General features: G+C 44.1%; 1 protein-coding gene across 2 annotated transcripts; it reads left to right on the top strand.

Moving 5' to 3' along the window:
- Positions 1-536: 536 nt before the first annotated feature.
- PLEKHB2 (pleckstrin homology domain containing, family B (evectins) member 2) lies at positions 537-9039 on the top strand. Of its 2 annotated transcripts, XM_009069490.1 has the most exons (8): positions 550-586; positions 1175-1327; positions 2061-2163; positions 3102-3141; positions 5376-5465; positions 6232-6239; positions 6573-6706; positions 8644-9039. In XM_009069490.1, exons 1-8 carry the CDS (start codon positions 550-552, stop codon positions 8778-8780), a joined length of 702 nt encoding a protein of 233 aa, XP_009067738.1. In that variant the 3' UTR covers positions 8781-9039. The 2 variants fall into 2 exon arrangements, with proteins under 2 accessions (XP_009067739.1, XP_009067738.1); XM_009069491.1 differs by lacking the exon at positions 6232-6239 and having other exon boundaries at positions 537-586; positions 6592-6706; positions 8644-8864.
- Positions 9040-13899: the final 4860 nt, after the last annotated feature.

Below are 13899 nucleotides of genomic sequence, written 5' to 3'. Positions count from 1 at the left end.
TGGAGGGATGTAGTGATGATTCGAAAGAAATACAAGTCAAAAAGCAGCTTTTGCCTTCCAGTTTCAGATTAAACTGTTTCAGCCTTTGTTTTGGCTGGACTTTGAGCCAGTGAATGGAAAACACAGAAGAGGAAGTACAGCACAAGAGAGGTAGGACAGGAGTGGAGGAGTTCAGTAACTTGAGACTGCAGAATACAGGGAGTGCAGGTATGTCGAGAAAGCAGCTATGAACAGGACTGTTGTGAGTCAGGAAGGAGTCATTCCAGGCTGTCCCTATCCCATATTGCAAAAGCAGTAGCAGTAAGTGAATTTTTCAGTTAAACTTAAAAGTGGTCTCTGATAATCCCATTGGATATTTGTTGAGTCCTAGAACGCTGGTTGTGCCTTACTATTTTCAGGTGAGATCTGTCATGTCTCTGCAATGCAGCTGGGTACGTGCAGCTGTAATAGATGATACTGAGCTGTCTCTTCCTAATGTATTATTGTGAAATATAGAAAACTGCTTCTCTTCTCCTCACCTTCCTCTTCTGTCCACTAGATTAAGCAACAATGGCATTTGTGAAGAGTGGATGGCTGCTTCGGCAAAGTAAGTCTTGGGTCTTTCTCCTTTTCTCCTTGCTGTGACTCCTTCAGAAAACATCAGAGCAGCTTAGTAATTCCAAGGTTTGCTTTAAACAAGCCTCTAGCTCTGGGGGTTGTTTTTTGTTGCTATTTTGGTTTTGCTTTTAGGACACGTCACAAAATGACCTGTCATGACAGCATTCCCGTGTGACCTTTGGATACACCAGTGGCAAATGGGATAGGCCATAGCTGAGGTGTCTGACACATTCAGTGTCACATGCTGCTCTGTAGTTAGTGCTGTATGAGTGGAGACTTGGAAGCTTTACCTCACACCATAATGTCTTCAACAAGTCATGCCCTCTGCTTGTTCTTGCAGCTGGTTAGGCACCAGGTTAGGCACTTAAAGTAAACTCAGTTTTGCTTTGAGTCCCAGATGAGATACAGAATCCAATTCTGTGATGTTCCCAAGTGGGCATGTTGTAATGTAGTACAGGCTTTGGCACCTCAGAGTGTCTGGGGCAACTGTGAAGGATTTCTTGGTGTATTTTTTATTAACTCTAGAACACAAATATTTCCCAGTATTTGCCCTCAAAGTGACTGTCTGTTTTTTAAGGTACAATTTTACGGCGCTGGAAGAAGAACTGGTTTGACCTGTGGTCTGATGGGCGCTTAATATTCTATGATGATCAGAGCCGCCGCGATCTAGAAGATAAAATCCACATGAGAATCCACTGCATCAACCTCAGAGTGGGGAGTGAATGTCGAGGTAACCACAAAGATTTGTGTACCCAGAAGATCTTTACAGCTTCAGTGCCTGCCTAGCATAGCATTTATGGCACTGCAGGAGAAGTAAACATGTCCAAGAAGTGTGCAACGTCATTGCTCTTGACTCAGCCCCTGAAAAAAACCCAACCCCCCCGAGTACTACATTCCTTGAGAGATACTCAGGGTGTGGTATGACCATGTGAGAGGTTTAGGTTAGGGTTTGACACCTCCTTTCAAACTGCTTTTCAAACTGTGAGGACAGGTACCATGCATGCAGGTGAGAATGAGGTGTTCACAGTAGACTGTGTGTGTAATTACAGAATGTTCCTGGTGGAGGTAGTGTTGGCTGGAGTGAGAGGCAGGACTCGAAATGGGAAACCTCAGCAGATTTTGTTCCTAAGTTCACTTCTAGCATTTTTAAGTACTCCACTTGATGATGACACAAGGGGAGGACACAAGTGCTGGAGAGTACTTACTGCCAAACATGGATTGCTTCTCCTGTAAGGCACTTGGATTTCCTAGGAATGGTGTTCAGAGCTGCTTACGTGCAGGACACTCTAAAGAGTGGTAACAGGTTATTTCCTTCTGTAATATGTCCTAATGCCATGGAAGGTAGATGCAACTCTTCCTACTTTATTTTGTCCAGACTTGCATAAACTGCATCCCTTCTTCTAAATATGATAATGAAATTCTGGTTATAGATACTTCAGTACTTCTCTTTTTTTCTGACTCAGATTTCCAACCTCCAGAAGGGAAGCAGAGAGACTGTTTACTGCAGATTGTTTGCCGCGATGGGAAGACAGTGAACCTCTGTGCAGAGAGTGCAGATGACTGCCTGTAAGTCTGCCAGAGAATAATGGTTTTGCTGCCCCTCTCTCTTTTATCTCTTTTTCTCTCTCTCCCTGACTATTTTCCTTCCTTGAAACTTTTGAAGACATGTTTTAAGAAAGTTTTCAAGCCAGTAAAAGCAGGATTTCAGTAACCAAAAAGCCCTATAGCTCTCATATTGTTGTCTAATTCATGCAAACTAACTGCAAGTTAAGTCACTGAAAACACCAAAGGGTGAAGAGAAGTAGAAGAATCTGATTACTGTGATTAATGCAAGATTTGCCAAACAGATTCTTTCAAACTTTTGCCATTCTCCAAGTAGTACATAACCCTGCATAGCCCAAGGACATCCTGATCAGTAGTGGAAGGAAGACTATTCCATTATTGTGCACTCTCAGCTGAGCTTAGCTGTGTAGTGTTAGATAATTCTGTCATCAGTGTTTGCCAGGTCTGTGTGGTGCCTCGAGCGTGCTCCCAGCCCTGTGGCATGGAAGGATCTACCTGAGGTGGATATACCTCCTGTTGAACTGCAGTAGCACCACGACCCACACTCTAGTCAGCACAGATAAACTGTTCAGGCAGGGGATATAACCTCCCTGGTGCATCTCTTCTTATTACCTTATCCAAAGCATGACTTGGGATATTTCCTAAGGCATATTTCCTATGTGTTGTGCTTGCAACAAAGACCTTCAAAACTGCATCTCTTCCTTCTCATATTCCTCCTCACTCTTTCTCAGTTCTGCAGAGAAAGTAATTATTTCTCAGTCTTGGTGTAACACTTTTGTACACTCATTTTAGTATATCATTAGGCTTTGACACATGCAGTATCTTAAACTCTGGTCCTGCAGTACCTCTAGTTGCTAACCTTGTTTGTTTCATAGTACTAAAAGACAAAGGTGGCATTAATTTTTATCACTGTTCCACTAAACAATGGGGTTTTCTTGCAGGGCATGGAAAATTGCTCTCCAGGATGCCAGAACAAACACAGTGAGTGTCCTACCTAGACCTTTATACTGATAGAGATGCAGCAGTGTTATGTTTTTTTCTTCTGAAATCATGTTCCATCCTTCTCTGCTAGAGAAAAAGGGGGTCATGAGCATGATGGTAAGGCTTGTGGGTGGGGGGAATAATGATCCTCTGGATCACAAGCACATGTCATACTTGCAGCCAAGTCTAGGCAAATACATGCTGGGTGGAAATGAATGATTTCTCTGGGTGGAAGTGAATGTTTGGGAAGCTGGTCTGTAAGCAGAGTGGGCTCTGAGGCTGCAGGCAAGAAGTAAGTCCTCTGCTACCAGTAAAAATGCACGTTCCAGTGGTAGTGTTTGTTGCCTACCACGTGGGTGCGGTGCTGGAGGAAGCTTAGTGCACAGCAGCTGTTAATGCAGATCCATCACGCTGTGGGATGCTCCTTGGCAGAGACTAGGGGAGGAGGAAGAGATGCCTGGAAGGGAGTGCAGGCATGCTGAGGAGGAGGACAGTACGTCTGCATTGGCATGCTAGCTGGGGAGAGTATCAGGAATCATAGAAGCCTCTCTGAGAGTCTTGTAGAGAGCTGTATCTTTGGGCAACCTCATCCATCCACTTGTGGATATTGCTAATTTGTTTTTCCTCTAGACTACCTTCCAGAGTAATCTTCAGCCCTAGCTTTCCTTGGATGGCTAGATTGAACCAACCCAAGGTGTTTCAGGGGAAATGCTGGGGTTTGTAGAAGCTTATCCCAGTTTTGATGGGTCACGTTCACGTTGTCGCTGTACTCTGAGGCATCTGTCAGATGATATAACTCAGATTTGTAGACACCTAAAGCAAACACTTGTCATGGCAAAACTACCCTGGACATGATTTCCTCTGACTGCAGCCATTGTACACTGCCTGTGGCCTAAAATGAGAAGTGGATGATTTGTCCTCACACAGAGGACACCGTGCGTGGTCTGCCTGCCCTCGTTTTGGGGCTTTACCTCGCCTGCGGGTGAGCTGGTGACTCCTGGTTTCAGGAGTTAGGAGATGCTCTTTCCAGGCTTCTGACACAGCTGTCAGCACTGCTAGATGGCTCAGAACTTGCCAGTGCCTCACCTTGGTCAGCCAAGGCAGATGCCTGGTACTCAAAGTAGGGCAGGTGGCTCTGTGCACAAGTAGTGTTACAAATTATCCCTTTGCAAAGCTAGTAAGGTCTCCAACAGGGACTTGGGCTAACCCATTTGAGTCCATCTGTAGGTGTCTAACACAGCTTTCAAAAATTCTAAGCATCCAGCAGTACCTCCTAGTTTGACTGTAATAGCAGGGTGATCACCTTAGCTTTGAGAACTGTGCCATTTACAGGCATTTGCAGGCTTGTGCATCTGCCTGTACAGAGCTCCCTGTGGCAGAAAGAAGACACTGTTAAGATGTTTGGACTTGCTGTGTTTTTTTCTGGGTGATGGAAATACCACTTCATACAGTATTTAGCAGTGTGTTTCAAGCAATCCTTAGAATCTCCACCAAAGTTTGACCTGGGATATACCCACAGTATGTCCTCAAACACCTTTCATTAGTCCGAGTACGAGAGACAATAGAATGTTTGCTATTGAGCTATTAAAACCTTCACTTGAGAGTTAAAGAAAGGGAGCTGTTTTTTATCTTGGGATAGGCACTAACAGCATCACTGTAGAGCTCAGATATTAGGGGCAAGAATACAAGACTACTGTAAGAACTCTTAATTATCTTTGAAAACTCCTTGTACACATACTCAAGTAAGTTACCACCTTTGCCTCAGATACTGCTTTTGGCTGTGACATTTGTTTCCTTTATCTGCTGTGGCAGAAGTTGGTGATACTACTGTAAGGCACCAGGAATCAGCTGGCTTAGTTGTGAAGACTTCTTTATCTGAAAAGGGGATGAACAAGATGGTAATTTCTCAATCTGAGGCTATAAAATGATGGAAGGATGTACACATATACCTGTGTGTGACCATACAGAGGTAGAAATTTTATGACTCCTTCCTGTGGTTGATCATGCATTTGTATTCTCCCAGGTCGCTCTCCAAGGACTTTGTTTTTGCAGCCTTATAATGTACTGCTTTCTTGCCACGCAGTTACAGCTCCTCTGCTAGCCAGGCCCCAACAGCATGCAGTGTGGCTAGAGGTCACTCTTTCTTTGGAGTCACTGAAGTTTTAATCCTTGCACTACTCTAGCTGCCAGTCTGTAGGAAAAGGTGCTGACTGCTGTCTTTCTGTGGTGTTTAGGGGTATGTGGGATCTGATGTGATGTATGATGAGACAGCCATTTCCTCGGCCCCTCCTCCCTACACAGCTTATGCCACACCATCACCTGAGGTAAGCCTTGCAATCAGGCAGCATTAAAATGAGTGAGGCAGCAGAGCAACCTCCTCCTTGCACTCAGACTGTGCTCAGTGCTGTGTTGTATTGTGATGTCCAGCTTTAAGGCTTGTGCAACAGGAGAGAGTAAGGTACTAACAATGTGCTGTCATTCTTATTTGAGATGGATTTCCTTTGAAAGGGACGAGGCAGATGGGGTTGAGAGGTGTATAAAGGGATGGCTGCTCAGTGAATTTGGAAAATAAAGCTTCTTAGAGACAGGGCAGAATTTATTTGGCTAATCTTGAAAGATATTGGCTGTGCAGCTTCTAACATAAGGAGGTGTGACTACACTTTCACATTGTGTAAGCACTGGGAAGATATAAAATCAGGAGTTTTAAAAATAGGATTTGATGACTGGAGCTGTCACTTTTACCACATACAGATTTTGTTGTATCCAAAATGTCATAGCAACACAATAACTCCAATGCCTGGATACTCAGTTCTTTTGCAGTGAGGGAGCAGCCCTGGGGCTGAACCAGTGTACATTGGGGATTTCTGGATGTTCTGTCTGATATGCAGCAATATGCGAAGGGACAGTTTGGAGTAGTATTGCCTGTTGCACTACAGGTGCTCTGCTCCAGCCCCTTGCTGTTAGCTCTCAAGAACTAGATGTGGTACTGGAAGCAGTGGACCTCCTCTTTCGGAGAATAAAATTGCTTCCAAAACGCAGGGCTACAGAGTATTTGTCATAAATCTGACATTTACATGCAATGTGCTAGAGGAAGGTCGGTTGGAGTTTCTTGGGATCAGCTTCTGCCTTCCTGGCACTTCTGAGCTCACCAGAGAACTGTTGTTGGCATGAGGGCAGAGAGAAGCTGGTCAGGCTGCTGTGGCTCTGCCTGATGATCCATGCCCTGCCTCTGCCATCCACTGTCCAGGAAGGGTGGAGAGGAATGCTGCTTAGGGGTACTGAGTTTTTCGAGCAGCTGTTCTGAATCCTTTCCAGGGAGTAGATAGGCTGTATCAGTACAGACTGGGTATTTCAGTGAAACTTTAACTGCATTAGTAACAAAGGAACAATGTGCTTAATTAGCTACATAGCAAAGAATACTTGTGTAACAGATACTTTCAATGTCCCCAGGTGTATGGCTATGGCTATGAGCAGTACCATGGTGTGTATCCCCCTGCGGGGCCTCAGATCTTCTATGCCTCCAACGGACAAGCTTATGCTGTTCCCTATCAGTATCCATACCAAGGTAATCACTATCAGTCACATCCTTCACCTTCCCACAGAAGCTATTTCAGTAAGTCTTTCTGGCTGTAATTCTATTAATCCTTTACCAGCCACCACTCCTGCACAACAGAGGGATAGGAAGAAACCTGACTGAACTGGAACTGGAACCAAGTCCCCTCAGCTTTTCACAGCAGACTTTCCCAAATGTGGTTCCAACATAGTTAAATTACTTCATAAAGTCTTTTTGAAGCACACAGAACTCTCTAACTACAGCATATTTTCTAAGGAAAGGCACCTGTTACTCTTGCACCTAGCTTAATTATTTAAATGCAAGTTTCAAAGGTAAATCCACTCCGAAAGCAAGGTTGCAGCTGGTTCCTGCCCCATGAGTAAGGCAGTACATTCAGCCTTGTAGAGTCTTCTGTTGCAGATTTGTGTAGCTTTCAGTCCCTATACAGTAAAATTGTAGGGTGTGCTTTTAATTGTAGTCGCCTTAATTCATGGTTAGTTCTGCATAGAGAGCCCCAGTCCTACAGAATTGGAGCTTTAGAGTACCATGGGTAATGTAAGTGAGGTTTAGCTGACTAATTGTTTATGACCTGGCTCTGCAAATAAGAGTATATATTGAGGTTTTTTTCAGTTGTGAGGTAGATTTTGTTTTCTATTTGACATTTTTCAGATTATTTCACTTGCCTTTTCTCATTTTTGTTACAAGGGAGGTGCATCAGCCTAAAACTTTCAAAGTTTTTTTCATCTAAGTTAGTGAAGTCCTAAGATACAGATCACATACATGCAAACCCAGAGGAAGATGGGTTCTGTTGGTTTTGAGCAGCTGAAAAGCAGCAGCTTGTTGAAAGTCCCAAGAACTGTTTTAAAAAAAACTTCCAGCAGGCCTTGGAAATCAAGCCTCAGAAACCTGTGTGGTAACAATGCAGCATTAAAGAGGAGCTCTTCTGACAGTTTGCAAGTCCAGTGAGTTAAGATACTAGTTACAGGTTGGGCAGCGTAACCAAGCGTCAGTGTTTCCCTTCACTAAGGTCACTGCAACTAAATCTTAGGGTTTAGGTTCACCCTGCAACTAACTTCATGCCTGTGCTTCAGGTGCCATTGCTCATGGTCTGAAGTGACATAACCCTTCTCGTGAGGTTTCCAGTCATGCATTGTTGGCAGTCACTTGAAAGCCTTTTCCAGTTGTATTATTTTAGAATCTGTTACAAAAAATATTGTGGGATATTCAAGAATATTTGATCTTCCTGAAATGTCTGGAAGGGAAAGTAGCACTGTTATGTTTGCTTTGCAGGTGGGAGGTAAGTCAGCAAACGTGACAGGTGGAGCTTGTACAAGTCTGTTGCAGAGCAAGGGCAGATTGGTGGTTTCTTCAGTCTTAGGTCAATTCCTTACTACTGGGCCAATCTTCATCTGAAAAGCAATGTAGCAGCTGTTACCACACCACAGACCAGTCCAGGATGTGAAGGCTGAATTGAAGCATTAGGCAGTAAATTCAGAGAAAATAACTGATAAACAGTTTCTGACGAGCTACTGGCTTGAGAATTGCCAAAGATTTTTTTTCTTTGGGGTGGAACTACACTATTTGCCTTAACTTCAAGCCTGAATGAATTTTTAGACACATTTCTTGCACTAAATCCACGAAGTGTTAGATAGAATGATAGAAGTTATTCATAGGTTCTTCACAAAACAGTGTTCAGGTTTATATTTGTGATGAGCTTTTTCACACAGATACCAAGCTCTTACAGGGCTAGAAATGTTGCTCGGCCCTTGGATTTATTAATGTGGAGAATGAATCCTAAGCAGAAATGTGTTTTACCTTTGTAGCTGACATCACCTAAGTGTTGAGTCAAAGGAAGAGACAGAAAGAGTGGGCCTGTTTTGAAATTGCAGTGCATGGTATTAAGATACACATTTCTTTTGCCCTCCTCCTAACAACCTCTCATTTCCTAGGACCTTATGGCCAACCCCCTGCAAACCATGTCATCATTCGAGAGCGTTACCGTGACAGCGATGGAGATCTTGCCCTGGGAATGCTTGCTGGAGCAGCAACTGGAATGGCTCTGGGATCACTATTCTGGGTCTTCTAGATTACCCATTCCTTGTCTCTGTAGTTTCAAAAACCTTTATTGTGTGCAATAATATATTGGCAATGTTGTTTACTGTTAAACTTTAAGAAATGCAATAGCTGTTTTTCAGTAGTGACATCTTAATAACTGTTTCTTAACTGTCTTAACCAGAGTTTAAAGGCACCATCTAGTTAGGTGGTTGGAGATGGCATGTGCTGTTCCTGAATTCTGTTCTGATGTTCAGAGTTACAAGGATCAGTATGAGCGCTAGTGTCACCTGCTTTATGAAAAAATTGTTACTGTAAACACCATAGGACTTTTTTGGAGGGATCTAGGATCTGGTCCAAATAAGAGCTTTATGGGAGCCCTGCATTAGTATATGCATACTACTGGCTTCTAAACATTCCCTGGACAAACATAGCTCAGCAGAAACTCCTTGTCATTAGGCAGTCTGCCATGCTTGAGGATCGTTTTGTTTTCACACTTGCTGCAGATGGTAGTGTATCTTCTTAGATGGAGTTCTATGCTTGCCTCTTACACCATCCAGGTGAAGAACATACAAGCAAGCCACTAAGAAGTGACAGCACTCCTCAGTTCTTTTATTCTCCCAAAATGTGAATGACCAGCGGCAGGGAAGACCAGTGTTTGTTGTTCCACCTCCCTCTTTATCCCAAATCACTCCTCTCTGTCAGATGGAAGTAACGGGTCTTTAGCTTTGCAAGTGGTTCTCCTTGTCTCTAGAACAGTTCCCTCAGACCCCACACAGCTCAGTGCTGAGGAAGAGGCCATTGACCAGTGTCTCTGCTCAGTACTGCTACTGCTCTGCAGAGCCTGCAGCAGAGCTAACCTGAGCAGCCCTGGCCCTGCTGGGCCCAGCAGAGCCCCTCTGCAGGCAGGCAGGAAGAGACAGGCAGCACAAGCAGACGTTGCACACTGGCACTTTGAAACCAGCTGCCTTGTCAGGGCTGGGATAGGATGTCTGCTTCATAGCCACCGAGGTTTCCTGAACCAGGTTCCTTATTTGCAACTAGTTTTGAGCACAGCTGAGCCTGGGTTTGTTCTATGCACACTTTCCCCTTACATTCAGCAGGTTTCTTCCCTCCATGGCTTGTTGAGGAAAACACTCCCAGGAACCTGGCTGGCTTTGTTTGTATGCTTGGTTCCTTTACACAAGGTGTTTCTGCAAGCTGCTGTGGACTGTCACCTGGAGTGCAGCTGATTTGTATGTTACGTGGCCTGTTGCCTGTCCTGTTCTAATCTGTGCTGAGCTGTGCTTGGCAGGGGAGAGAAAGCTCTGAAAAAAATGCACATGCTTTCTTATTCAGGTAAAAGAGGCAGGGTGCCTAAGTTGAGTTCTTATGGTAAGAGAACTTATTTTTATACTTCCACTTTCAGCTTCTTGTATTCATGTTGTTTTAATGTTAAGTCTTTCTTATGCTTTCATTCAGAAGTAGGTTAATTTCCTTATGGTTCCCTGGGTTTCAGGTATGTCAGGAAAGGTGAAAATATATGAGAACTTGCACCCATATAAGTTTAGATTAATTTCATCCTAAAGCTGTCTGGTCTCTGTTCTACTTATTTAAGTAATAGGGGTCTTGGACAAGAATTTGAGTAGCAGCCAGGGGAAGCACTAAGCTTTCATGACTTAGGACCAACTCTACAAACTGGAATCACTGGAAGTAAACAAACAGATGTAATCTTGACTGCATTACTAAGAGTGGGCCTAATCCAGGGAACGTCAACTTTGGCTCATACACCAGTGTATATGCATGTCCTCTCACAGACTAACACAAGCTGCAGGTGCTCTGCCAGTGGGATGTACTGAGAAGACTTGCTGGAGGTGGAGAAGAGGGCTAAAGCGAAAGCTTCCTATTACTAGTCCAAACCAAAGGAAATCTGAACACAGGACTGAAGCTGTCTTAGGAGCCTGGTACCCTTGAGGTCAGACAGGTGACTGCAGTGCAAATGAACGAACATGTCTGCCCTCTTTAAGCCTTGAGATAGCCTTGGAGTTGATTACAGGTCCACACTGCTCTTTGGCTTGCACTTTGCAATATAGCTAGTTCTGCAGAATGCCTCCATCTCCTCTTTTCCCTCTGTGATTCTTAGTTTGTAAGGAAGAGGGGAGAATAAAACAATTGAATGTGACTTTTTTGAATTTCATAATGATTGGTAAGGGATAACACAAAGTCAGTCAGCTAGAGTTCTGAGTTTTATTGTATTGAGTTTTGTTTGTTTTTTTTTCCACAAGAGCTGTTCATCACAGCAGGGGACCATCTCTTGTGCTTTCAGGACATAACTCTATCTAGGTTCCCAGTTTCTTCAAGTGAAGTATATAAAATAAAGACTCTTGATGATTGCAAAACATTTCTGTGTTGAACTCAAATCGAGAAATGATCTTTTTAAAAGTTCAAATTGAACTAAGTCTCCATTAAAAGGTAACCTTACCCCTTCTCAGTGGAAAAACACATTACAAATTGAAGCCAAATATTCCAGTTCCATCTTGGAAACAAAAGACTGTTTTTATACAAAAATCAGAAGCTGCTTTTTGATCTTGGTAGCATAGGCATTTAGAAGCCAGAAAGCAAATGTACAAAACTGTGCTAAAGCACAAAAACAAGAACAGAGTGATCTTGCTGCAGCCTTTCTGATCTCACTGCAGAAATAGCAGTGGCAGTGTCTTAGTGCACAAAGCAACGGGATGGGGATTGCGACCTGTAGTCACTGCTTGGTGAAGCCTCCTGAGGGCATGGCCCTACCTCCTGTAGCTCAGGGACAGAGAGGAGGTTTGGTCAGATCTGTGCTAACATCTGGCTGGATACAGACTTGTGGCTCAGTAGCCTTTCTCTGCCCAGGCCAGTACTACGTGTGTCTGCAGTTGGTGTGGATGCCGGTGTGGGCTGACAGGGCTGGGGCTTGCAGGGACTGCCGTGCCAGCTGTTGCAGACAGGTGAAGCCACAGTGATGGCAGCAGGTGTGGCAAGATCATTGTCAGAGCCGATTGAAATGATTCATCCTGAGTGGTGCTATTCATGATGCTGTGATTCCAGTTACACCTGCACAGCACCCAAGCACATGCTTTCCTCCACTGATTCCCCTAGAGCTACGGGAGGTCCACAGGTACCACAGTGCCACTGCTTCTGTGAAGTGTATGCTGTCAAGTAAGGATGACTGAGTCTGTTTTACAGCAGTGACAGTCCATTCAGGATTCGGTGTCAGTGCTTACAGAGGTCATGTTCATCTGTGACTGGTGACTTTTGGGCTCAGTTATGGACAGCTGGACAGAGCCAGGCTTCCTGAGAGTGGGGTGGGAATGCTCAGCCTTCAGATAAGTCTGACTACATTAAAGAGGTGAACCAGAGCCCACTCCCAAATTCTTACATGTTACATGGAAAAACATAGCTATTGGCTTCTTTTGTGCAAGCCTGGGGGGTGAGAGAGCCAGCCTCTTCTGCTGAGTGCCTAAAGGCTTCTGTACCACTGAGGAAGGGGTGGGAGTCTAAGTTTACTTCTGGCCAAGGCACAACTTCCCTAGTGCTAAAGCACATTCCAAACGCTGTCTGGATGGAGTGACCCTGAATGTGAGCCAACACTGGCTTCACTTTGTTCTTCAGCAGAGATTAAATAGGTGATGGAACCAACTAAGCAAGTTGAATAGAGGAGAAAATTCACACCTGTGTTTCTCAGATGTCTTTGTGGCTTTTCCTCCTCCTCATAAGACTAAGATAGGTGTAAGTCTCGGAGGGTAGCATGCAACAAATGTTTCACCCCACGTCCTTTGTGTTCTTGTTCTCTATCTTTACTGCTGCTTTTACTATATGTCCTCATTCTCATTATTAATTTATAGCAACCTTAGCAATAAAATTCCAATTTCAGTGTAACCATCTTGTCTTGACATGTTTACTAGCCTATAGCCAACATTTCTCATCCAGTTAGACTGTAGACAGGTAGATGCTTTTCAAACATGCAGTCAGCTTGCAGGAGGTTCCCTTGGCAAGGAGACAATGTCATGATGAATTCTGTGCACCTCCAGTCTCTCCTGAGCAATTATAAGGATGACTTAACTTGGTAGAATAATGAACTAAGACAACTATGACTGTGGGAGTTAGTGCTCAGGCTGACATACCTCAGTCATCTCAGTTACCATTTAATAAACATGATGTAATGTCTGTAAAATCAGCAAGATAACTTCACACTGACACCACTGTACCAAGATTAGAATTAAGGTCTATTTCTTTTTTAATGGAGTTGAAGGCTTTGACTCAGAAATGCTTAATCCCAGATTTACCATTTGACATTGTGTTATCAACAGATTTGTACTGTTTAGTATTACACTAAGCTGCTCAGAGCACAGATGTTGCTCTGGGCAAAATGCTACTGGTTACTGTATTGGTATTTCCTGTTTGTGAACTGCTTCTGTGTGGTTGGGTACAATCAATGTTGGCTTTGACAAACACACTAAATGACCACAACGAGCTTCTCCTCCCAAAGGCAGACTCTCTCACATGTGTGCAGGGAATGAAACTATTAGTCAGAATGACCACAGTACATTTTATAAAACATTATCCCTGCTCTGTGCATATTTTATTTTTACTGTTGAGGGGTGGTGGGGTTTTTTAGCCACTAATATGGGGGAGGAATGAACACTAAACTGCTATTTCAACCCATCGGTTAATGTAGGAGTGTGCACTGCTTTTCTTTCCTGTACGCTGTGTTGGCGGTGCTTATTTTGTCAGTCACCAGTTCCATGTGATGGATTTACTAGGCTAAGCAGGACATTGTGTACACTTTAGCCCTGCCCACCTGAGCCTACCTTTACTGAAAAAAATCTGTACCAGAACAAGTTAGGGAACTAGGTTTGCTGTCCAAAGCTTGGCAACTTCACATTTCCTGGATTGCCAGTAGTTTAGAGCACGGGCTTTGCCTCTGTTCCTGCTTTCCTTTCTGCTGTATTCCCTGTTCCGTTTGCGGTCACTAAATGCAACCACAGCAATTAACTCGGGTTGTATTCCTAGCAGTGCCTTTAGCTGTGCCCCCGACAGCCGGCGGAGCTCACGGGGCTAAGGTCAGCGCTCCGGCCGGGCCGGGCTCAGGATTTCCTGCAGCTAACCCACGTGCCCGAGCGGCGGCTCCGGATCGG

This window comes from Acanthisitta chloris, unplaced genomic scaffold, assembly GCF_000695815.1.
Source record: "Acanthisitta chloris isolate BGI_N310 unplaced genomic scaffold, ASM69581v1 scaffold3682, whole genome shotgun sequence".
Taxonomy (NCBI): Eukaryota; Metazoa; Chordata; class Aves; order Passeriformes; family Acanthisittidae; genus Acanthisitta; species Acanthisitta chloris.
Note: the sequence above shows the minus strand (reverse complement) of the source record. Positions and strands in the feature narration are given on the sequence as shown.